This window comes from Rhinopithecus bieti, unplaced genomic scaffold, assembly GCF_001698545.2.
Source record: "Rhinopithecus bieti isolate Rb0 unplaced genomic scaffold, ASM169854v2 scaffold_74731, whole genome shotgun sequence".
NCBI classification, from domain to species: Eukaryota; Metazoa; Chordata; class Mammalia; order Primates; family Cercopithecidae; genus Rhinopithecus; species Rhinopithecus bieti.
Genome location: NW_016827918.1, coordinates 37,311 through 60,053, shown reverse-complemented (window position 1 = coordinate 60,053; position 22,743 = coordinate 37,311). Strand labels below are relative to the sequence as shown.

At 39.1% G+C, this 22,743-nt stretch overlaps 1 protein-coding gene across 3 annotated transcripts in view; it reads left to right on the top strand.

The window, feature by feature from the left end:
* Positions 1-16,669, top strand: part of LOC108523526 (myomegalin-like) — a 122,523-nt gene extending 105,854 nt beyond the window's left edge. For all 3 annotated transcript variants that reach the window (XM_017864164.1, XM_017864166.1, XM_017864165.1), the window contains 3 exons: positions 11,247-11,323; positions 15,746-15,869; positions 16,059-16,669. In XM_017864164.1, the coding sequence (XP_017719653.1) occupies positions 11,247-11,323; positions 15,746-15,869; positions 16,059-16,238 (381 nt within the window). In that variant the 3' untranslated portion in view covers positions 16,239-16,669. The remainder of the gene's footprint in view (positions 1-11,246; positions 11,324-15,745; positions 15,870-16,058) is intronic.
* The last annotated feature ends 6,074 nt before the right edge of the window (positions 16,670-22,743 follow it).

Genomic DNA, 22,743 nt, shown 5'->3' with positions numbered 1-22,743 from the left:
ATTAGAATGGGATTTGGTCATGTTGATTTTTGTCCCAAATAAAGACTCTTTTGTGGAATGCCAGCTCCTCTCTGGCTTGCTTCCTACTATCTTGCAAAGGTGCAGTACCCATTTCCTTCACTCACTGACCTTAACGCAACTCTGATTACACTGAGAGCTCCTTGAGGTCAAGCACAATGATGCCAAGAAAAGCATTTAGGTTTTGGCAATCTGTAATCTCCAATACTTTTTTGTCGACTTTATCAATGAATGTATGCTGGTATGCCATCAAGATTTTTTTAAAAACTATTTATTTTTTTTTATTTTATTTATTTATTTATTTATTTGAAACAGCGTCTAACTCTTGCCCAGGCTGGAGTGCAGTGGCGCGATCTCGGCTCACTGCAACCTCCGCCTCCTGGGTTCAAACAATTCTCCTGTCTCAGCCTTCTGAGTAGCTGGGATTACAGGCGCCTGCCACCAGGCCCGGCTAATTTATGTATTTTTAATAGAGATGAGGTTTCACCATGTTGGCCAGGCTGGTCTCGAACTCCTGACCTCAAGTGATCCACCCGCCTCGGCTTCCCAAAGTGCTGGGATTATAGGTGTGAGCCACCGTGCCTGGCCTATTATTATTTTTTGAATGTCTGCTCTTAGCCCAGCAGCAAACTTTGAAGGATATAAGCTTGTAGATGAGTTGAAATGCATACACATGAATGCACAAATGTGAAGTTACATGCCAAAACAAAAATGTAAGTCATCAGTTCAAGAGTGATAACAAAGTGTTTATTCCAGAAACTTGTACTAAGAGTTATTGTGAGCAAAGAACTTTTCTAAAACCTAGAAGGGGAAGCAGACATTTTAAATAAGCAGTGCAAGGCAGAGACGGATGACTGCTATAGTAGAGGTAAACATCAGATGACCTCGTATGATTCCTGGTTTACTAAGGACAATCTTGACTTTTGCCTGTTGCCCAGAGGTAGTTCTTTGTACTTAGCACCTCTTTGTACTATCAGAAGAGTCTCAGTTATTAAATTATAGTCATATAAATTATAAACTAAGTACAGTCGAAGTGAAAACAAATTAGTTCTGACTGGGAGGTTGGGAAAAGGTTTGTATAGGAGAGAATGTTTGAGCTGAACCTAGAAGAACAGGTTTAGAAAGAGAAACCATCATAGGCTGAGAACAGTTCAGGCAAAGCCTTGGTGGCCTCCAGGGACACTTGTATGATTGATTTCTCAATCAATAAATGCACTTGTCTTTAATGGAGAGTAGTGCCACCAATGGCTAGCGAGGTCTTGGAAATTATCTCACCATGAACTATCATCACTTAGAACTTTAGTTATCAGAAAAAATGGCTGCCGGATAATGACTGATGTCATCGTCATCCTGTGTCAGATCAGAGGGCACAGTTCAAGCTGGGTAAGGTGAGCAGGTGAAAGGGAGAGGAAGAGAGTGAGTGAAACAATGTGAAAGTTGAAGAGACGAAAGGATGATAAGAGGTGAAAGGAGAGAACTGTGCTTTTATTGGTTCAATCTGCCCAATTAAAGAAGTTGCAGTTCCTCTTTAAACAAATCTTGTTTTTAATTTATTTCTGCATCTCTTCTTTCCTTCCTGTGACCCATACTCTTGTATTCTGAGTCTCCCAAGTTTGAGACGTGCCTAGAGGCAGGTTTAATTTTCTTTATCCCTCAGTATTGGGAAACAGACTCTGCACCACTGAGTCTATGTAAGTCTGGTGGCTGAAAGAAGGTGCCATAGGGAGCCAAATTTTCATTGCTATCTATGACCTGAGTTTAGGTAATTCCAGAAATGAAAATGAAAAAATAAAAAAGAATATGGACATTTACTTTTTTGGGATGAAAATGCCCCTTTTGACTTCTCATTATGTAAGTTTGAAAATTTTCAAATATAAACAAAGACTATGAGAATAGTACCTCCCGATGTACATGTCCCATTTACCAGGGAGCCATGTTCCCATCACTCACCTTCAATGGTTCCCAACATTTTGCTGTTGTTTTCAGTGATCTCCCTGCACTGTTCTTTCGCCATCTTGTCCTCCTCCACCCCTTACAGCGACTCTCTGACATCATATAATTTTATTTGGAAAGATATCAGAATGTAACCCTCACAGCGAAGGCTTTGTTTTTAAACATAACCACAATACTATTATTGTACCCAAAAAACTTAAAAATAATTCCATAATACCATCTAATACTGGGTCCATACTCAATTTTCCCTCTAAAACGTTCAGCTTAAGATCTGGAGATTTTAAGTCAGTATTTCTGAGCTCCAATGTAGTGCACAGGAGTAGGATGTTTAGCCCTTCTTACCTGAGAGCATGAGCAGTAGAAGAGGAGTTTGGAATCCTAAAGTGTATGCGATCTTTCATTGTCAATGGGTCAATAATATACCTATTAGAGAACACTCTTAGCTTAAAACTGAAAAAGTCAGCAGGGCGCTGTGGCTTACCTGTAATCCCAGCACTTTGGGACGCCAAGGCAGGCGCATCACGAGGTCAGGAGATCGAGACCATCCTGCCTCACAGGGTGAAACCCCGTCTCTACTAAAAATACAAAAAATTAGCCGGTCGTGGTGGTGGGCGCCTGTAGTCCCAGCTACTCGGGAGGCTGAGACAGGAGAATGGCGTGAACCCTGGAGGCGGAGCTTGCAGAGAGCCGAGATCGTACCACTGCACTCCAGCCTGGGCAACAGAGCAAGACTCCATCAAAAAAACAAAAACGAAAACAAAACAAAAACAAAACAAAAACCTGAAAAAATATTTATTTATTTATTTATTATTTATTTATTTGAGACAGAGTCTCGCTTTGTCACACAGCGGCACAATCTTGGCCCACTGCAACCTCTGCCTCCCGGGTTCAAGCGATTATCCTGCCTTAGCCTCCTGAGTAGCTGGGATTACAGGCACCCACCACCACGTGTCGCCAATTTTTGTCTTTTTAGTAGAGACAGCATTTCGCCAGTTTGGCCAGGCTGGTCTCGAACTCCTGACCTCAAGTGATCCGCCCGCCTCAGCCTCCCAAAGTGCTGGAATTACAGACGTGAGCCACTTCACCCAGTCAAAACTGAGAATGCCTTTTAAAGACTTCAGATAAAAAGTTTTCCACATAATCTCACCGCATTATCTATCCCCTTTTCACTCATTCAACAAACGTATCATTGTTACTCCACTTCTGACTCTTGTCATCTCTTCCTTATTTGTTCTCTTGTTGGTTCACTCTTTCAATGCTTTTACTGCACATAGAGGTGCGAGACACTGCGAGGACCTCAGATTAGTCACAGCTGCCGGTTGTTTTCGTTGTTGTTGTTGTTTTGAGACGGAGTCTCACTCTGTAGCCCAGGCTGGAGTCCAGTGGCGCCATCTCAGCTCACTGTAAGCTCCGCCTCCCGGGTTCAAGCCATTCTCCTGCCTCAGCCTCCCGAGTAGCTGGGACTACAGGCGCCGGCCACCACCACACCCGGCTAATTTTTTTGTATTTTTAGTAGAGAGGGGGTTTCACTGTGTTAGGCAGGATGGTCGGGGTTTCACCGTGTTAGGCAGGATGGTCTCGATCTCCTGAACTTGTGATGCGCCTGCCTCGGCCTCCCAAAGTGCTGGGATTACAGGCGTGAGCCACCGCGCCCGGGCTGCCGGTTATTTGTATCAGACATTGTGCTGGGTACTTTATAAAAATTCATTTATTCTTCACTACAAACTTTGAGGTAATTTTTGCAACCCCTATTTTATAAATGAGGAAATTAGGTTGTAAAAGGTTAAGTAATTTACACAAAAATGTCCCCCACTAGGAAGTGGCAGAAAGGTATGTGAACCTAGGTTTACTTATCCTGAAATTCCTGCCCCAGCATGACAACGCTGAGAGGCAGTATCTTAATAACCAGTGCACCTGGCTAGTTCTGCCACACCATCATTACCTCTGTCCTTAGGGAGTTTGCAATTTAAAAGGGTAAATAAGAGCTGTAGAAATATGAAGCATTTACACAGGATGACAGTGTTGCAGTATGAAAAGAAATTTGAAAGCTCATAATGTCATCATCATGAGAAATTACTTTTTTTTTTTTTTTTTTTGAGACGGAGTCTCGCTCTGTCGCCCAGGCTGGAGTGCAGTGGCCGGATCTCGGCTCACTGCAAGCTCCCCTCCCGGGTTTACGCCATTCTCCTGCCTCAGCCTCCCGAGTAGCTGGGACTACAGGCGCCCGCCGTCTCGCCCGGCTAGTTTTTTGTATTTTTTTAGTAGAGACGGGGTTTCACCGTGTAGACCAGGATGGTCTCGATCTCCTGACCTCGTGATCCACCCGTCTCGGCCTCCCAAAGTGCTGGGATTACAGGCTTGAGCCACCGCGCCCGGCCGAGAAATTACTTTTAATTTGGAGAGATAAAGTAAGGCTTCACAGGGGACATGGCATTTAAACATGAAGCTGAAGGGCACACAATGATGTGGCACCGAGAAGCATAGGGCATGTTTGGGAAATCCAGTTAGGCTAGCAGATAATGATGGAGATAAAGCTGGATAGGTAGATTGAGGTCAAATTTTGAATAGACTCTATTATCAGGCCAGTTGTGTAAAATTTAATTGCTGTACAGTTAAAAATCATTAAAAGGTTTTTTCTTTCTTTCCTTTTTCTTCTTTAGCTGGACCTGCATCATATATTAAATGCTTTTGAACAGAGGGAATGAAATAACCAGAGCTATGCTTTAGGAAAAAATTAAGCAGTAGAGGGACTTAGGTTGGGGAAACCAGATATGAGACTATTCATGTACTCCAGTCCTAGGGAGAAGGAAGAAATACCTAATATAGAGTGGTAACCCGGGAGGGTGGGGGAGAGGGCTGAAGACGAGGGGCAAGATTGGAGAGAGATTTTGAAATATCCAGTGATAAGTAATCTCTGTTAGAGGAACTTGAAGGCAATACATTTGCCAAACACTTTCTAAGTGTATATTTAATTTAAGTATGATCATTTCATTGCAAACTGTTAAAACTTCCTAGGGCCTTTTGAAACATTTTCATAGTCACTTCATCGAAATACAATTCACATACCATTACAAGTCACCCATTTGAAGTGTAGAATTCCATACACACTGGTGTTTTAGTATATTGAGTTGTGCAGCAATTATTGCAATGAATTTTAGGACAGTTATCACTCTAAAAGGAAACCCTGACCCATCAGCCATCAGCACCGAATTTCCCTACTCCCCCAGCTGCAATCAACCACTAATCTATGCTTTGTGGATTTACTTATTCTGGACATTTCATATAAATGAAATGATACAATATGTGGTTCTTTGTGACTTGTGACTGCCTTTCTTTCATTTACCATAATATTTTCAAGGTTCATCCATGTAGTGACATGTACCATTCCTTTATATGGCTAAATAATACTTCATTGTACAGATACACCACATTTTGTTTATCCAATCATCTGTTAATGGATGAAGTTTTAAAAATTGTTCTAGAACTTTGCTGTATTAAATATTTATGCTTGAAGGAAGTGAGCTACCAAATGGTACTTGTACATTTGGGTTGTATAGCAGTTTCACTCTTAATACCATATTTCCTTATCTATCATGTCTCTACCCCTCTATATCTTACTTACCCATTAAATCTTACTTGGGAACTTGAACCATATCTGAACTCCCTCACCAAACATCACCGTTAGCATTTTAAATTCATACCTTCGTGTTTTGCTCTCATCCTCTCAACTGGATTGCAGACATACCAAGTATAAGAAATACACATCAGACATCTCCATTATTCAGACCTCTGAATCCCTTTCAACACTAAGAGAGTTGCTAAGTATGGAGAATCAACCCTTTAAGAGTCCGAATGGATTTGTTAACACTCCCTGGTGATGACTACATTGTATTCGATTGAAACTTCTCATTCCACTACTTGAAGAAATGTCTTGTAGAATATTAGTATTACACAGGAGGCAGTGTGCAAACTATTGACCAAGTTAGAATAATAGACAATAATCAGCATTTGATGATGAAATAATTAATTTTGGATTAAAATTTTTAAAAATTGATTAGGAAAAGCCATTTCTCTTTGTTTTGTAAAAGTAGTTTTAAGGATTCACTCTGCCATGGCTTCTATTGGGGCAAGATTTTGAAAATAATACTTTTTAAAAAGATAGCCATATTGTGGATTATATGAGCAATGGAACAAGTGATGGAGTTAAACTTGAAGCCTTGGAAAGGAGTTAGCTAATTGGTTACTGGTGGTTGCTTTTAACCTAATCCTATTTTGAACTTTGCAGTAAACACCAGTGTGGAAATCATTTCAGTAGAATCCTGTATTTAACATGGATTGGTGTTAAGACTCTGGTCAAGTGATGTTTCCAGAAACAAAACAAGCTGTGGACACAGAGAAAGTCTAACTAAACACAGTTAATCCATAAACTTGTTAGCCCTGTGCTCTAGTTCTAGGTACTAACATTATAGTAAAAGTTTAATTTCAGCTTCATCATTGAAACTTTTTCTTGAGTTAGATGGGCGAATACTCCTTTGGAGGCATGAAGAAAGAGAAGTGCTTTCTTCCCATCTACCCTTTCTTGAGTACATAAATTTCCTTAGATATCTTGACAAAGAGCCAAGAAGACTTGGTGATAAAATAAGCAAATGCAGTTAATTTGGAATCTACTTATCCTATACTTAGAATTTAGCAATTTACACATGAATATTTACTAATGGAGAATGAATAAATATGATAGCTATATGATGATTTTTCTATAGAAAGAAGGTGCAAGAAGGTTAGACTTTGATATAAGATACTGTAAACTGGTTTGTCCTTGCATTTTCATGGGGTAAGATTTTGTAGTACTTGTGAAATTAAATCACTTTGATCCACTGAAATAATTGATTATAATATTCAGGATTTAATCTTGTGGAGATAAAGCCATTTTAGCAGTTCTGTGTGAGACTCATAAACTTCATTATCTATTTGAATAGACTTTTTCATTTTCCTTTTCTACTTACTGCCTTTACCTTGGAGGTAAATTATTGCTTTTACCTTGAAACCCCTTCTGGATTTCAGCCATCCTAGTCAGAGTGGGTAAATTGTTATTGCTTTTATAGTTAATAATAGTTATCATTTTCTGAATGCTGACTGCATGCCAGGCACTGTGCAATGTGATTTTTGTGCATTATTTCATTTAGTCTCCCTAACATCCTTTGTAGATTAATATCATTGTTATCTCCTTGATAGATGAGGTGAATGAGGCACTTAGAGAGGGCAGGTGACTTGTCAAGACCTCTTCTCGCCTTCACCTATGCTCTTGACCATTATACTTACTGCCTCCATGTACTTCAGGCAGCACATTCTCTAATTCTACAATTTACCACATTCTACAAAATCAGACAAAACTGGGCAGTGTTTCCCGAGCTGGTCTCTCTGGTAAAAGGCTAAAGCAATAGTGGAGGGTTGGTTTCAGTTACGGCTTTTACCTTGGAGGTAATCCTTCTGGATTTCAATTTCCTTGTCTTTAAGAGAACTAGAACACAGAAATGCTACGGTCTTCAGATCTGTGAATCTTTGGCTAAATTGGTCGAAGCATTGACTTAATTTTCTTCAGTAGGATTTAGAACAGATAGAATCATTAATTTATGTCCTCCATTTTTCTTCCTTTAGATCTAAGTATTTTTCCTGGTAAGGCTGAGGTCTCTGACTGGCACTAGTCAGCCTGGACATGAAGGGACAGTGAATCCAGGTTGTTGAACAGCTGTGTGCAAGGCATTGTTCTATGCTTATCATGCACATTGTTTCATTTAATCCTCACAGAATCCCTCGTGAATACTTATCTTCATTAAAAAAGAAAGCAACCACACTATACTTACAAGAAAACTGAGGCTCATAGTGATTAGTTAACCTGCCCAAGGTCACCTAGCAGGAAAGTGATAGAGCCAGGATTTGAACTTAATTCTTTCTGGCCTTAGGTTGGTTTCATAGTGCCTCTCACATTCCCTGTTGTTTGTTTGTTTTTATTTGAATATTCAAAGATTCCTCATGCAGAAATAGTATTAATAGTACGGGACTTTTCAGGGAACTTTCTGTTGATCAGTTTATACCTGACAGAGATTCCCTATGTCACATCATGAGACTGAGAACTAGGCAGAGGGCATCGATATAGCTCCAGTCATTGGAGACCTCATGTATTTTTAGATATGAGATTTTTTAAAAATCTGCTCAAGCAGTTTTGGCTTATCTGAGGTGGTTTAGCATATCCAGACTTTTCTGATTTATATAAATTAGCCAGGCATAGGAATATCATTGATAATAACATTTCATAATTATAGATTCCATTTTCTTTCATATGAGATTTAAATAGCTTTTTGCCCATTCTTTGTCATTTTCCAGGTGGAGAAGCCTTAGCAGAATTTTACCCAAGGTCACAGAAGTGAATCAATTGGTGGCAGAAATAATAATAAACTTAGGAGTCCTCTTTCTCGCACCATATCCTGAATACTGAATCCACTTGAAATATTATGGTCTCATGGAAAGCAAACTGCTGTTCCCAAATGATAATGCTGTTGTTCTTGATGATGATGGTGATAATATTATTATAATTCAAATTTTAATTATACCTGCGTTAGAAACACTGTCCTAAGTCCTTTACATGTATTAATTTATTTATGCCTCACAATCCTCTAAGGTAGGTTTATGAATGAGGAAGATACAATTATCTGCATATTACAGATGAGGAAATTGCTCCCTCTCTGCGTTTCCCACATAATTGAATGCATATTCCTTCACCTCTATGAAGGGCCTCTAAGCTTAGGGACCATTTCTTATGTAGACATTTGAATTCCTTTAAGTATTGACCACAAAGCTGGGGACATAGCAACAGTTTATCAAATCTTCTATTTTACCGACTGATCAATTGGTACAGATGAATTATTCTCACAGTGCCAGGCCATGAAACTGATATAGAGATCTTGGACTTGTTCCTCATACAAAATTGAAATATGCTTGTTTCCGTTTGTTAATCTTTTGGTATTTGCATTGCAGAATAAAATACAGGGTACTCAATTCAATTTAAATTTCAGATAAACAACAAACAATGTTTTAGCATTTAAGTTATGTCTCAGATATTGCAAAGGATATACTTCTAATGAAACAAATTATTTGTTGTTTATCTGAAATTTAAATTGAACTAGGTATCTTATATTTTTATTTGCTAAATCTGGTAATGCTATCTAGTGTTCATAAAATAATAACTTTAAAGGATATCCTGAAAAGACAGAGCTGTCATTTTCTTCTTACATGCTATAATGTAAGCCTTGAAGAAATTAGGATATTTTCATCTCACTGGATCTGAACCAATGTTCTAACCTTAGTCAAAAGGTACCTACTTGTGAGGGGAACAAATATTCTTTTCAGTATGTCACTAGAAATGTACTAGTAATATAATCTAAAATGCCTTGAGTCCAACTGCCTTCCAACTCTAAAATTCTTTAATTCTAAGTAACTCTCAAATATCTAAACCAGGTTTCTACTTTTCCCAATTAGTATTTGTGTTTCAACCACCCTGCATGGAAACATGGGTTATGAAATGTCTTCACAAGTATGGTAGGCAATATGCTGCTATTGTGTGTTGCCTTGGACTTCTAGAAGTCTAGGTGTTGGTGGTTATTATATGGTGGTAGCAAAGTAAAATCCTCCCTACTGTTTTAGTACCCACAATACTACTTTTCATACTTTAGCTACTGTACCTTCAGTCTCTCTGTCAACCTCTGATCTAAAGACTTCTTTACTTTTTTAATTAATAACATTCTTCTTGCTTAATACTGTATTATGGACTTCATCAGGGATGGGACTAATTCATCTTTGTATGCTGAGGTTTAAACTGAAATAAAGTAATCCCTCAACTAACATTCTGCAGAGTCCTCCTTAGGTTCCCCCACAAACCTGCCCCTATTTTAGTCAATAGAATGCATTCCCACCAACAAGCTAGAAATTTCAGCATTGTCTTTGGTCCTCCCTCCAGTCTAATCTGAATCTCAAAAGTCATCAAGGCCTGTGGCTTCTGTCTCTAAAACATCTTTTGAGTCTTTCTCCCTGTACCTCTTGTCCTTAGACAGTCCCCCTCCCTATTCTGGTCAGTTGCCCCTGACCCACCCATCTTCTTCATAATTCCTTCTTCAACATGGACCTGATCATGGCAATACTTTGGTTAAAGCTTCCTGATGAGTCTTTGATCTCTACTGATTATTATCCAGTTTTTTTTTTTTGCCTTTTTTTTTTTTTTTTTTTTTGAGACAAGAGTCTGGCTCTGTCACCCACGCTGGAGTGCAGCAGCATGATCTTGGCTGACTGCAACCTCCACCTCCTGGGTTCAAGCGATTCTCCTGTTTCAGCCTCCCAAGTAGCTAGGATTATAGGCGTGCATCACCACGCCCAACTATTTTTGTAGTTTTAGTGGAGACGGGGTTTCACCATGTTGGTCAGGCTGGTCTCAAAAGCCTGACCTCAAGTGATCCGCCCACCTTGGCCTCCCAAGTGCTGGGATTATAGGCGTGAGCCACTGTGCCTGGCCTATCCAGTTGTCTTAGCAGGATTTTCACAAACTAGTTGCAAACTATTTTCTATACTCCTTACCCACACTAAGCCACTTAACCTGCACCAGACACAGTTGGGATGGTTTTATTTCCTTATTTCTGTTTCCCCAAATCTTACTTGTTGCTTCCTCACCTCAATAAAAATTAATCGTTCCCTGTGTAACTTTACCGTCAGAGTCCCCTCTCACCTTAAGCAAACCTAATTTGTAAAATTCCAATTTTATGATAAAAGCATTGTTTTTAAAAATGTTTACAACCAAATTTCTTTAACTAATTAAATCCTCAGGCATTTAAAAATATTATTCTATAACTATAATTCTATTAAAAGTATTATTCTAGCAATTTGGTTTTCAGGAACATCTGTATTAGTTAGGAAAAATTTATTTTAATACATACTATGTCCTGCAATGGTTTAAAGAACGAATAGGCTTGAGCAGTGTTCATGATCCAGGGGTAATGATGAATAGGTTGGGAAAATCGATAAGTAGCTCAGGGGAAACCCTGAAGCTGTACAGTTTATTCTTCCTTGACTAGATTGCTGATCCAACTAAATAGCTAACTATGTCAAGGGTCACGAAGAGGGCAGAGATGAGGTGAGAGGCTGTAGACCAAGGCAAGACTCAAATAGGAACCTGGATCCAGGATAGAGGGTCTGTGGCAGTTAATAACAATTAATGCCTGTGTGCTTTTCAGAACATTGAGCTGAAGGTTGAAGTGGAGAGCTTGAAACGAGAACTCCAGGACAAGAAACAGCATCTGGATAAAACATGGTGAGTTGTAATTTTAAGCTCTGGTCCTTTCCAGAGTCTGGCTTGCTAATCTGAGAGCAACAGATTTGGAACCAAATTCCTTAACCTATCTATGGTATTTGAATCCTGTGTCTGATTCAGGAACTGAAACAATAGATTTTCATATGCTGTGTTTCCCTTGGACTCTCTGTCTATTACTAGGTCAGATAGACCTTGCCATAAGTTGGTAAATCCACCAGACCTAAGATTGCAAACTTCCTTTTAGTCAGCAATCAACTAAACAGAAACAATGAAAGTTTCCACTTTTAGTAGAGGCAAATGCAAATAAGCTTTATAAAAAGTATCAGTCAGCCTATAATAACATCAAGGGCTGAGGTAACATTTGGGGAAAATGGGCACTCTCACACACTACCAGTGAGTGTAAATTGTGACAACATTTTTAGTATGTGTGCTACCTATTATAGTAAAAAAGGAGGATTTCCTTTGATCAAACAATCCCTAGAAGGAATCTGTTTCTTATCAATAAAAGCATTAGTGTGAAAGGATAAATGTATAAGGATGTTTATTGCATCATTAGTTGTAATGGCAAAAAACTAGAAACAATTACCAATCGATTGAATAAATTTTGATTGAATAAATTTTGGTATTACTACACTGTGGACTATTATGCAATTATTAAAGAATGAGTTAGCTCTATATTATTGTCCTAGTGGGAATTCCTTAATTAAGTAAGGGGGAAAAGTTGCTGAGTGATATTTATAGTATATTGAGGAGGAGTGAGATCACAGTCCGTGATAGGGAGAAGACTTAATATTTTTTTAATATACATTTGCATTGCTAAAATGGTTACTTTTATAATTTATAGTTTTTAAAAAACTTAGTGTTAAATGACAAGTATTAGAATTATTAAAATATTTTCAGACTTCAATAAAGCTTCAGAATACAAAAATTAACGTACAAAAATCAGTAGCACTTCTACACACCAATAGCATTCAAGCTGAGAGCCAAATCAAGAATGCAGTCCCATTTACAATATCCACTAAAAAAAAAAAGTACCTTGGAATACATCTAACCAAGGAGGTGAAAGATCTCTACAAGGAGAACTACGAAACACTGCTAAAAGAAATCATAGATGACACAAACAAATGGAAAAAATTCCATGCTCATGGATCGGAAGAATCAATATCATTAAAATGGCCACACTGCCCAAAGCAATCTACAGATTCAACACTATTCCTATCAAACTACCAATGTCGTTCATCAAATGACCAAGATCAAAGCCAGAGGCATCACACTATCCGACTTCAAACTATACCACAAGGCTACAGTTGCCAAAACAGCATGTTGCTGGAAAAAAAAAAAAGGAAAGAAAGACACATAGACCAATGGAAACAGAGAACCCAAAAATAAAGCCACACACCTACAGCAATCTGATCTTCGACAAAGTCAACAAAAATAAGCAGTGGGAAAAGGACTCCCTATTCAGTGGTGCTGGGATAACTGGCTAGCCATATGCAAAAGAGTGAAACTGGGAGCCTCCCTTTCAGCACATATAAAAATTAACTCAAGATGGATTAAAGATGTAAATGTAAGACCTCAAACTACAAGAATCCTAAAAGAAAACCCAAGAAACACCATTCTGGACATTGGCCTCAGGAATTTATGACTAAGTCCTCAAAAGCAATTGCAACAAAAACAAAAAGAGACAAGTGGGATTTATTTAAAGAGTTTTGCACAGCAAAAGAAACTATCAACAGAGTAAACAGATAACCTCTAGAATCTAAAAAAGTTTGCAAACTAGCATCTGACAAGGGTCTAATATCCAGAATCCATAAGGAATTTAACAATTGAACAATGAAAAACAAATAACCCCATTTAAAAAATGAGCAAAAGGCATGATTAAACATTTTTCAAAAGAAGACATATACATGTCCACCAAATATATGAAAAATTGCTCCACATCACTAATCACCAGAGAAATATAAATCAAAACCACAATGAGATACCATCTCACACCAGTCAGAATGGCTACTATTAAAACGTCTAAAAACAACAGATGCTGGCGAGGCTGCATAGAAATGGGAATGCTTACACGCTGTTGGTGGAAATATAAATTAGTTCAGTCACTGTGGAAAGCAGTCTGGAGATTTATCAAAGAACCTAAAACAGAACTACCATTTGACCCAGCAATCCCATTGCACCCAAATATTAATTGGATATATCCATTAATTTGGATATATCCCATTAGGGCATACATCCAAAACAAAACAAATCTATCAAAAAGACACATACACTTACATGTTCATTGCAGCACTATTCACAACAGCAAAGACATGGAATCCACCTAGGTGCACATTAACAGTAGATTGGATTTTTAAAAAGTGTTACATCACATTTACATATATGCCATGGAATACTATACAGCCACAAAAAAAGAATGAAATAATGTCCTTTGCAGCAACACAGATGCCACTGGAGGCCATTATCCTAAGAAAATTAATGCAGAAACAGAAAATCAAATGCGGTAGCATGTTCTCACTTATGAGTAGGAGCTAAACAACAAGTACTCATGGACATAAAGATAGCAACAGTAGAAACTGGGGACTACTAGAGTGGGGAGGGGGGGAGTGGAGGAAGGGTTGAAAAACTAACTATTGGGTACCGTGCTCAGTACCTGGGTGATGGGATCATTTGTACCCAAACCTCAGTATCATGTAACATACTCAGGTAACAAATCTATACAAGTAGCCCCTGAAGCTGAAATAAAAGTTGGAAAATAAAAGAAAATAATATATAAATGCAAAAAAAAAACACTATGTTTTCAGATTATATCCTGGGATCAGTACACAATCAATCTGATCTGGCATTCTTTCTGTGTCTACAGTATTTCTTGATATTTAGGATGACAATCCAGCAAGTTCAGAATATTTAAAACCAAATTAAATTACACACAATGTGCTGGTATTACTATTTAAAGGCATTAAATAGGCTGATAAATTTTAGAACAACTTACAAAGACAATTAATGAATTTTGAAATTTGTGTAATGCTTTGATTTAAAGAACTTTTAAAAATGTCATTTGAATCAGGTGACATTATTCTATTTTTAAGAAATGAGAAAACTAAGGTATATTCTTCTCAAATCAGTGGCAGAACCCTCATCTTCTGTCATAAAGTTTAGGATCTTTTGACTTCAAACAGCTGTAGCGTCTTAAATAAGGCGTTCCTGGCTAATGGAGTTACTCAGAAAATGTGTAACTTCCATTCTCTATAGATTATAGTTGGCAGTTATCTACTGCACTAGCAAGAAATATGGAGTCAAATATAGATTCAAAACAAAAGTTGATGATTCCTGGGGTCTGCCTGTTTGGGGGTCTTGGGTTATACGCTTGACTTTTGTCTCTTTTGTGGCCAAGATCCTCATACCCCCCAAAAGCTATATAATGACAGAGGAGCTCAAGATAAATATAGCCCCTGGGATGGTGCTCAGTAGTGTCCACTATGCAGCAAGGAATCCTGTAATCTTTAGGGAAGCATCATTTGCTCTTCATGGACACAACCCCCTGAGACAAATACTAAAGTACCACTGGTCTTAGTGCCCCATAAGCCTATACCAGTTCAATATTGTTCTTTGTCCTGAGAACAAGAAGATGGCCCATAGTTCTCAACAAATGGCTTAAAGCAGGAATAAAACCAATAGGAATCAAAATCATTCAGCATCTGATATTGCTCCCAAATTTCTAATCCTCAGACATCTGAGGGCAGCTGTTGTTCACTATAAATAAGTTGATGATACCTTACCCGCTTCATGCTAGCTCCTGGACATTCAATCCTAGAGATACCAGAGAGGCAAAGCTCAGCCCAAATCTTGAGCTTTCCTGGATTAAATGTCTCTGCATGGGACCATGGGAAAGCTGGATAGAACTCTGGATAAGTAGCCCAGATGTAGGACAGCCTACTATGGATTACTGGCTTTAAAGGAAGAGAGCATTTCTATGGCTGTCCAAATGGATATCCTGTCCCAGCAACCTAAATGGAAAGAACACTTGAATTTCAAATAGCAAGAAAGGCAAGGAACTAGCAAAGCATTCTAGGAGGCAGTCTCAGTGGAAAAGTCCCAGGACAGATGACAGTGAATGTGAGCCATTTGATGACTACTTGCCTTCCAAACGAAAGTTCCTCTGGAAGCTATAAAGATAATGAAGCCACTAGGAAGTCAAGTATATACTACTTGACAAACAACACAAAGTTAGAGTTTCTAAAAGTTTGGAACTTTTTCAACCTGAAGAAGTTGAAGAGCTCAGTTCCACAGATAACTGTAGAGGGAAAAAATGCTCAATTTTTCTTCTTATCGGTGTCACTCTGAATTACTGGAACAACCTTAATGGTTCCACTTGCTAAACTGTATGTCTAGCTCTGACTGGCTAATGCTCTGTGGTTTTAGGGCTGATGTGGAGAATCTCAACAGTCAGAATGAAGCTGAGCTCCGACGCCAGTTTGAGGAACGACAGCAGGAGACGGAGCATGTTTATGAGCTCTTGGAGAATAAGATCCAGCTTCTGCAGGAGGTGAGGAGTTCCCAAAGTCCATAGCTAGGGGTTCTCTTTTATTCATACTCCTTTTCCTACTGCCCTGCCTTCTGGCATTCACCTTTTCCATCTCTACTTTCCCTCTCAAATTCATCAGTGTTCCTGAGTCTTAGGGCTCCCAACCTAGGTAGAAATTTTGCGGCCTCTCAGTTTTTGTTCTTTTTCCAGGAATCCAGGCTAGCAAAGAATGAAGCTGCGCGGATGGCAGCTCTCGTGGAAGCAGAGAAGGAGTGTAACCTGGAGCTCTCAGAGAAACTGAAGGGAGTCACCAAAAACTGGGAAGATGTACCAGGAGACCAGGTCAAGCCCGACCAATACGCTGAGGCCCTGGCCCAGAGGGACAAGTAGGTGCCTTCGGTGCTCTTTTTGTCGCTTGTCTCTTGCCCATTCTCAAGGCATATAGCAGCTGCACTGTTCCCTTTCAAGAATTGACAGTAGGAGCTTCACTATTTCTAAGACTTTATGGGTCCACAACCAGAGTCGTTCTTTTCAGGGTTGAATTTTCAGTGGTATCCATTATGAAAACTCATTTAATGGATTCAGTGGGCAAATAGTGGCAAACAAGAGACATGGATTCACTTATTCAGCAAACATTTACTGGGCACGTCACATGCCAGATACCAGGCTAAGCACTTCAGTTACAGAAACAAAAGACCTAGTTCTTGTCACCAAGAAACATGTTACATGATTTTAATAAGTTCCCTGATAGAAGAGCATGGAGTGCTCTGGGGAAATATTGGAGGGTCATCCATTCTACATTAAAAGAGCAAGTTATCTGCTACCGTCTGAATGTTTGTGTCCCATCCCCACCTCCCTCCCCCGCCAGTTCATGTATCGAAATCTTAACCCTTAAGGTTAATACTTCTGCCTCCAGAAGTATTATCGTTAAGGTTAAGATTAATACTTCTGCCTCCAGAAGTATTATGAGGTGGAGCCATTAGGAGGTGATCAGATCATAGACACTGGAGATGGAACCCTCATAAATGGGATTAATACGCTTGTAAAAGAGACCCCAGAGAGCTAGTTAGCCCCTTCTACCACATGAGGATATAGTGGGAATGCACCATTATGAGCCAGAGTGTGGACCTTCACCAGACATTGAACCTGTCGGTGCTTTGATCTAGGACTTCCCAGCCTCCAAAACTGTGAGAAATACATTTCGGTTGTTTATAAGCCACCCAGTTTATGGTGTTTTGTTATAGCAGGCCAAAAAGACGAAGATAATGCCATTGAAGGTTTCCTAGAGGAAGTGAAATCTGAGCTGAGCTTTGAAGGATGAATAGGAGCTAGAATAAATAGGTAGAAAGTGGATAGGGAAAGGAAATATTCTATGCAGAGGGAAAAACTATGGAGGGAAGACACAGGGAAAGGAATATTTCAAGAACTTTAAATAATTGTACATAAGTGGAGCAAGTGAGAAGACAAGTGAGAGGTAGGCTGTTTGGAGAATTAGGGGTCTGATTGTGCCAGCTTTGTACACCATTATAAGGAACTTGGACTTGGTCCTGAAGGTAACTGGGCAATTGTTGAGGTCACCACCATCTACTGTCGGGGTTACTGCGGAAACTTTCTAAATGTCTGTTCTACTTCCAGTCCTGCTCCTCTCATTCAATCTCAACCTCATAATTCAGAGTAGTTCTGAAATAGATAATTCAACAACCACAAATTGGCAAATAATTTAGCCTCTTAAGTGCGTAAGACTGTGATGGCATAAAAAGCTTTAAGGAGCTTTTAGCTGAATAGGCAAAAACCACATGTGCACACCATGACCAATGTGATCTTTCCAAGACATAAATTTAATCACACCATTGCAGAGCCATTTAAGAAGCTTTCCAATACCTTTAGGAGGTAAGATCCATACTCCTCATGTGGCCATCAGAGCCTTTATGATGTAACCTCTGATTTCTCCCACACTCATCACCCACCACCATTCCTTCATACTTCATTCATGCCAGGCTAGTAATAATAATAATGGCCAAGCTTTGTTGAGCTCTTACCGTACAGCTGAGTACTTTATGTTCTTGTTTAACAGCCCCATGAGATATGAATTATACTTTATTAATGAAAAAACTGGCATTTGGAGAGTTGTGAAACATGGTTTCAGGGATTGCTGACATCCAAACCCTGAATCCATACTGCCTCCAGAAGCATAAGAAGCTATGGCAGGTCTCCAGAATTTTGTTCATGCTTTTCCTTCTGTAGGAAACATCTGCCAACTTTTTCCCTTCTAGTGAACCTCACTAAGGCATCAATCATCATTTCTTTGAAGGCTTTGTGATAGCAGAATGAAGTTTCTGTATTGTTTCTTTTATATATATATAGTACAATTCTCAGTATGGTGTTGTATTTGCTTTCAGATTTTCCCTTCTAGGTTCCCCACGACTGTGTTCTATTTGAACCCCAGTAAAAAAAAAAAACTGAACTAAAAACCAAAACAAAACAAAACCCCAAGTAAAGCACATGCACATCTGAAAATAAATTGAGGCTACTCATATCAGATGGCCTTGAGCAATTTTGGAGAGTAGGAGAACAGATCCTCTGTAGAGACTGAGGGTCAAAGAGATGAGCAAGGTTTGAAGTTTAAGAAAAGTAGAGATGTTCTAGTGCGGATACCATGAGGGAATTTCATATGGAGTCCACATTCCTCCTCCTAGTCATCATTGCAGTTTACATTTGTATAATGTTTTTAATTTTTTTGTTTTTGTTTTTTGAGATGGAGTCTCGCTCTGTTGCCCAGGGTGGGGTACAGTGGCAAGATCTCAGCTCACTGCAACCTCTGCCTGCCAGGTTCAAGCAATTCTGCTGCCTCAGCCTTCCAAGTAGCTGGGATTACAGGCGTGCACCACCACGCCCAGCGAATTTTTGTATTTTTAGTAGAGACAGGGTTTCACTATGTTGGTCAGGCCGATCTCAAACTCCTGACCTCAAGTAATCCGCCCACCTTGGCCTCCCAAAGTGCTGGGTTTACAGGGATTATAGGAGTGAGCCTGTAATGTTAAGTTTTTAAAGTTATTTCTGCTGGGCATGGTGGCTCACACCTGTAATCCCAGCACTTTGGGAGTCTGAGGCCGGCGGATCATGAGATTGAGACCATCCTGGCCAACATGGTGAGACCCCATCTCAACTAAAAAATACAAAAATTAGTTGGGCGTGGTGGTGCATGCCTGTAGTCCCAGCTACTCGGGAGGCTGAGGCAGGAGAATCGCTTGAACCGGGGAGGCGAAGGTTGCAGTGAGCCGAGATTGCGCCACTGCACTCCAGCCTGGCGACAGAGCAAGACTCCGTCTCAAAAAAAAAAAAAAAAAAAAAAAACCACACAACTGGAAACATTTCATTTAGTACCCAGCACACATTCAAGGACCTAGAAGGTTCATGTTCTAATATATACAAACAGAGAATATGCCTGGCACATAGATGATCAATAAGTTTATTTGAACCCATAGTTTGGATACCTCAGCACAGTATTTTACAACTTAACCCTAGTCTGAGGGTCTGAATTTTCAGTCTCTTCTCCAGCCATTGCCTCTTCCCTGGGCCTTAGTTCCAGTGACTCTTCCCAAATTGTACACTGGGTCTTCATGCCTTTGTTCCTTTGTTCAATCTCCTCCTTCTGAGCCTGGAAAACCACCTAGGTCTTTGCTATTGTGAATAGTGTGCAGTGAACATTTGCATGTGTATGTCTTCAGGGTAGAATGATTTATATCCCTCTGGGTATACCCAGAAATGGGATTGCTGGGTCGAATGGTAGTTCTGCTTTTTGTTCTTTGGGGAATCACCATACTGCTTTCTACAATGGTTGAACTAACTTAACACTCCCACCAACAGTGTATAAGTGTTTCCTTTTCTCTGCACCTCACTAATATCTGTTATTTTTTGACTTTTTAACCATAGTCATTCTGACTGGTGTCAGACAGTATCACATGGTGGTTTTGATTGCATTTCTCTAGTGATCAGTGTTATTGAGGTTTTTATCATATGCTTGTTGGCTGCAGGTATGTCTTTTGAAGTGTCTGTTTATGTCCTTTGCCAATTTTTTAATGGGGTTGTTTTTCTCTTGTATATTTGTTTACATTTCTTATAGATGCTGGATATTGGACCTTTGTCCATTGCATAGTTTTCAAATATTTTCTCCCATTCTGTAGGTTTTCTGTTTACTCTGAAACCACTCAATCTTTAAAATCTCTTCTCCTGGGCATCACTATACTTCTTCAAGTCAAATGAATCATTTCTTTATCTTTCTTCCTATAGCTCTATGGCAGCACTCAGTGTACTATATGGTGCCTCTATTCTGGTAGCATTTATTATATTCTATTACTATTATTTGCTTATGTACAGTCACACATCACAAACTACAGGGATATGTTCTGAGAAATGTATCTTTAGGCAATTTCATTCTTCATTGTGTGGCCATCACAGAGCACACTTACACAAACCTTGATGGGATAGGCTACTGCACACCTAGGTTATATGGTATAGCCTATGGCTTCTGGGCTACAAACCTGTACAGCATATTACTGTACTGAATACCATAGGCAATTGTAACACAATGGTAACCATTTGTACATCTAAACATAGAAAAGATACAGTAAAAATACTGTATAAAACATAACAAATAGTACACCTGTTTAGGGCACTGACCATAAATGGAACTTGCAGGACTGGAACATGCTCTGGGTGAGTGAGTGAGTAGTGAAGTGAATGAACATGAAGGCCTGAAACACATTTTATAGTCATACAAAAATATTTTCCTTATATCCTTATTCTAGAAAAGGTTTATTCTGTTTTAAATTTTAATTTTTTTTTTTACTTTTTAAACTTTTTTGTTAAAAACTGAGACACAAACATACACATAAGCCTAGGTCTACACACTGTCAGGATCATCACCACTGTCTTCCACCTTTACATCTTGTCTCCTGGAAGATCTTCAGGGACAAAAACACACATGGAGCTGTCATCTCCTATGATAACAACACCTTCTTCTGGAATAGCTCCTGAAGGACCTGACTGAGGCTACTTTACAGTTATTTTGTTTAATAAGTAGAAAGAGTACACTCTAAAACAACAATAAAAGTATAGTATAGTAAATACATAAACCAGTAACATTTATTATCAAGTATTACATACTATACGTTATGTTTTTATACAACTGCCAGTGCAGTAGGTTTGCTTACACCAACACCACCACAAACAAGTGAGAAATACATTGCACTATGATGTTACTGCAGCTAGGACTTTACTAGGTGATAGGATATATGCAATATGATGACATAATGTTGACAGAAACAGGATATGGTACATGACTGTAGCTGTGTCTTCTCACTCTCCAAATCACTAGCAAACATGTGCCGGTGGAATTTAAATTTTTGCAAAACAGAGATTGTTTCTTTTCCAACTTCATATTTCCGGTACTTGGTAGAGTGCACTGAATACACAAAATAGTTATCCAAGAACCGTTTCTTAAATGGAACAGCCACTACCACCACCACCAAAAAATTCTAGGCCCTTATTCCAAGAGTTAAATACCTATGGTCTAAAGATCTATGAATAAACTTCAGGAAGTCCATGAACCTGGTGAAAATGTAAGCAAAAAGTTGTTTGTGTATGTATTTGGGGGCTGGGCAGAAAATACATGGTTTTCTAAAGAAATGTATCAAAAGATTCAATGATCCAAAAGGGTAAAAACCTGCTGTACTAGACCATGCTATCTTTGGAATGTGCTGAAAAAATAAGGTAATAATAGTATCATGATCATAATTATTGTCCTTACTTTTCCTTTGCTTCAGGAGAATCGAAGAACTGAATCAGAGCCTGGCTGCCCAGGAGAGGCTTGTAGAACAGCTATCTCAGGAGAAACAACAACTGCTACATCTGTTGGAGGAGCCAACTAGCATGGAAGTGCAGGTAAGGCTTGGTCAGTACATCCAGAGGCATTTGCTTCATGCTTTCATAAGCCCTACTTTTTAATATCTACGTGTATTTGTTATCTATTGCTTTGTAACAGATTACTGCAAACTTAGCAGTTTAAAACACCTTATTTTTGTTATCTCACAGTTTCCGTGAGTCAAGAGTCCAGATATGGCTTAGCTGGGATCTCTGTTTGGAGTCTCATAAGTGTGAAATCAAGGTGTAGACTGGGCTCTTTTCTCATCTGGAGGCACACCTAGGGAAGGATCGACTTCTAAGCTCCTTCAGGCTGTTGGAAGGATTTACTGCTGTGTGGTTGTAGAAGTTATGGCAGCTTCCTTCTTCATAGCCAGCAGCAGAAAGAGTCTGTTACTTTTCTCACTTCTAGACCCTCTTTCAAGGGGCTCATTAGGTCAGGCCCATCAGCATAGTCTCCCTTTTCGTTAACTTAAAATCAACTGATTAGAAGCCTTACTTACATCTATATGACCTCTTTACTTTTTCCATATAACATGGCATAACTATGCAGTGACATTCCATCACCTTTGCCATACTGGTTAGAAGTTACAGGTTTTGCCCATCTTCAAGGGGTGAGGATTACACAAAGATGTGATGGCCAGTGGGTGAGAATTATAGGGACCACCTTAGAATTTGCCAGCCGCATCAAGTGATTTATAATTATATAGAACATACAATGTTTTAGGGGTTTTTTTGAGGGTTAAGTTGTAAAATACTGTGCTGAAGTATACAAACTATGGGTTCAAATAAACAGTTACTAATCATCTATGAGCTAGGCATATTCTCTGTTTGTATATATTAGAGTATGGACCTTGCAGGTCCTTGAAAATGTGCTGGGTACTAGATGAAATGGTGATTACTATTTCTGTACAAGTGTATCACACAAAGATAGAAATTTGCTTCCAAATTTTTTTTTTTTTTTTTTTTTTTT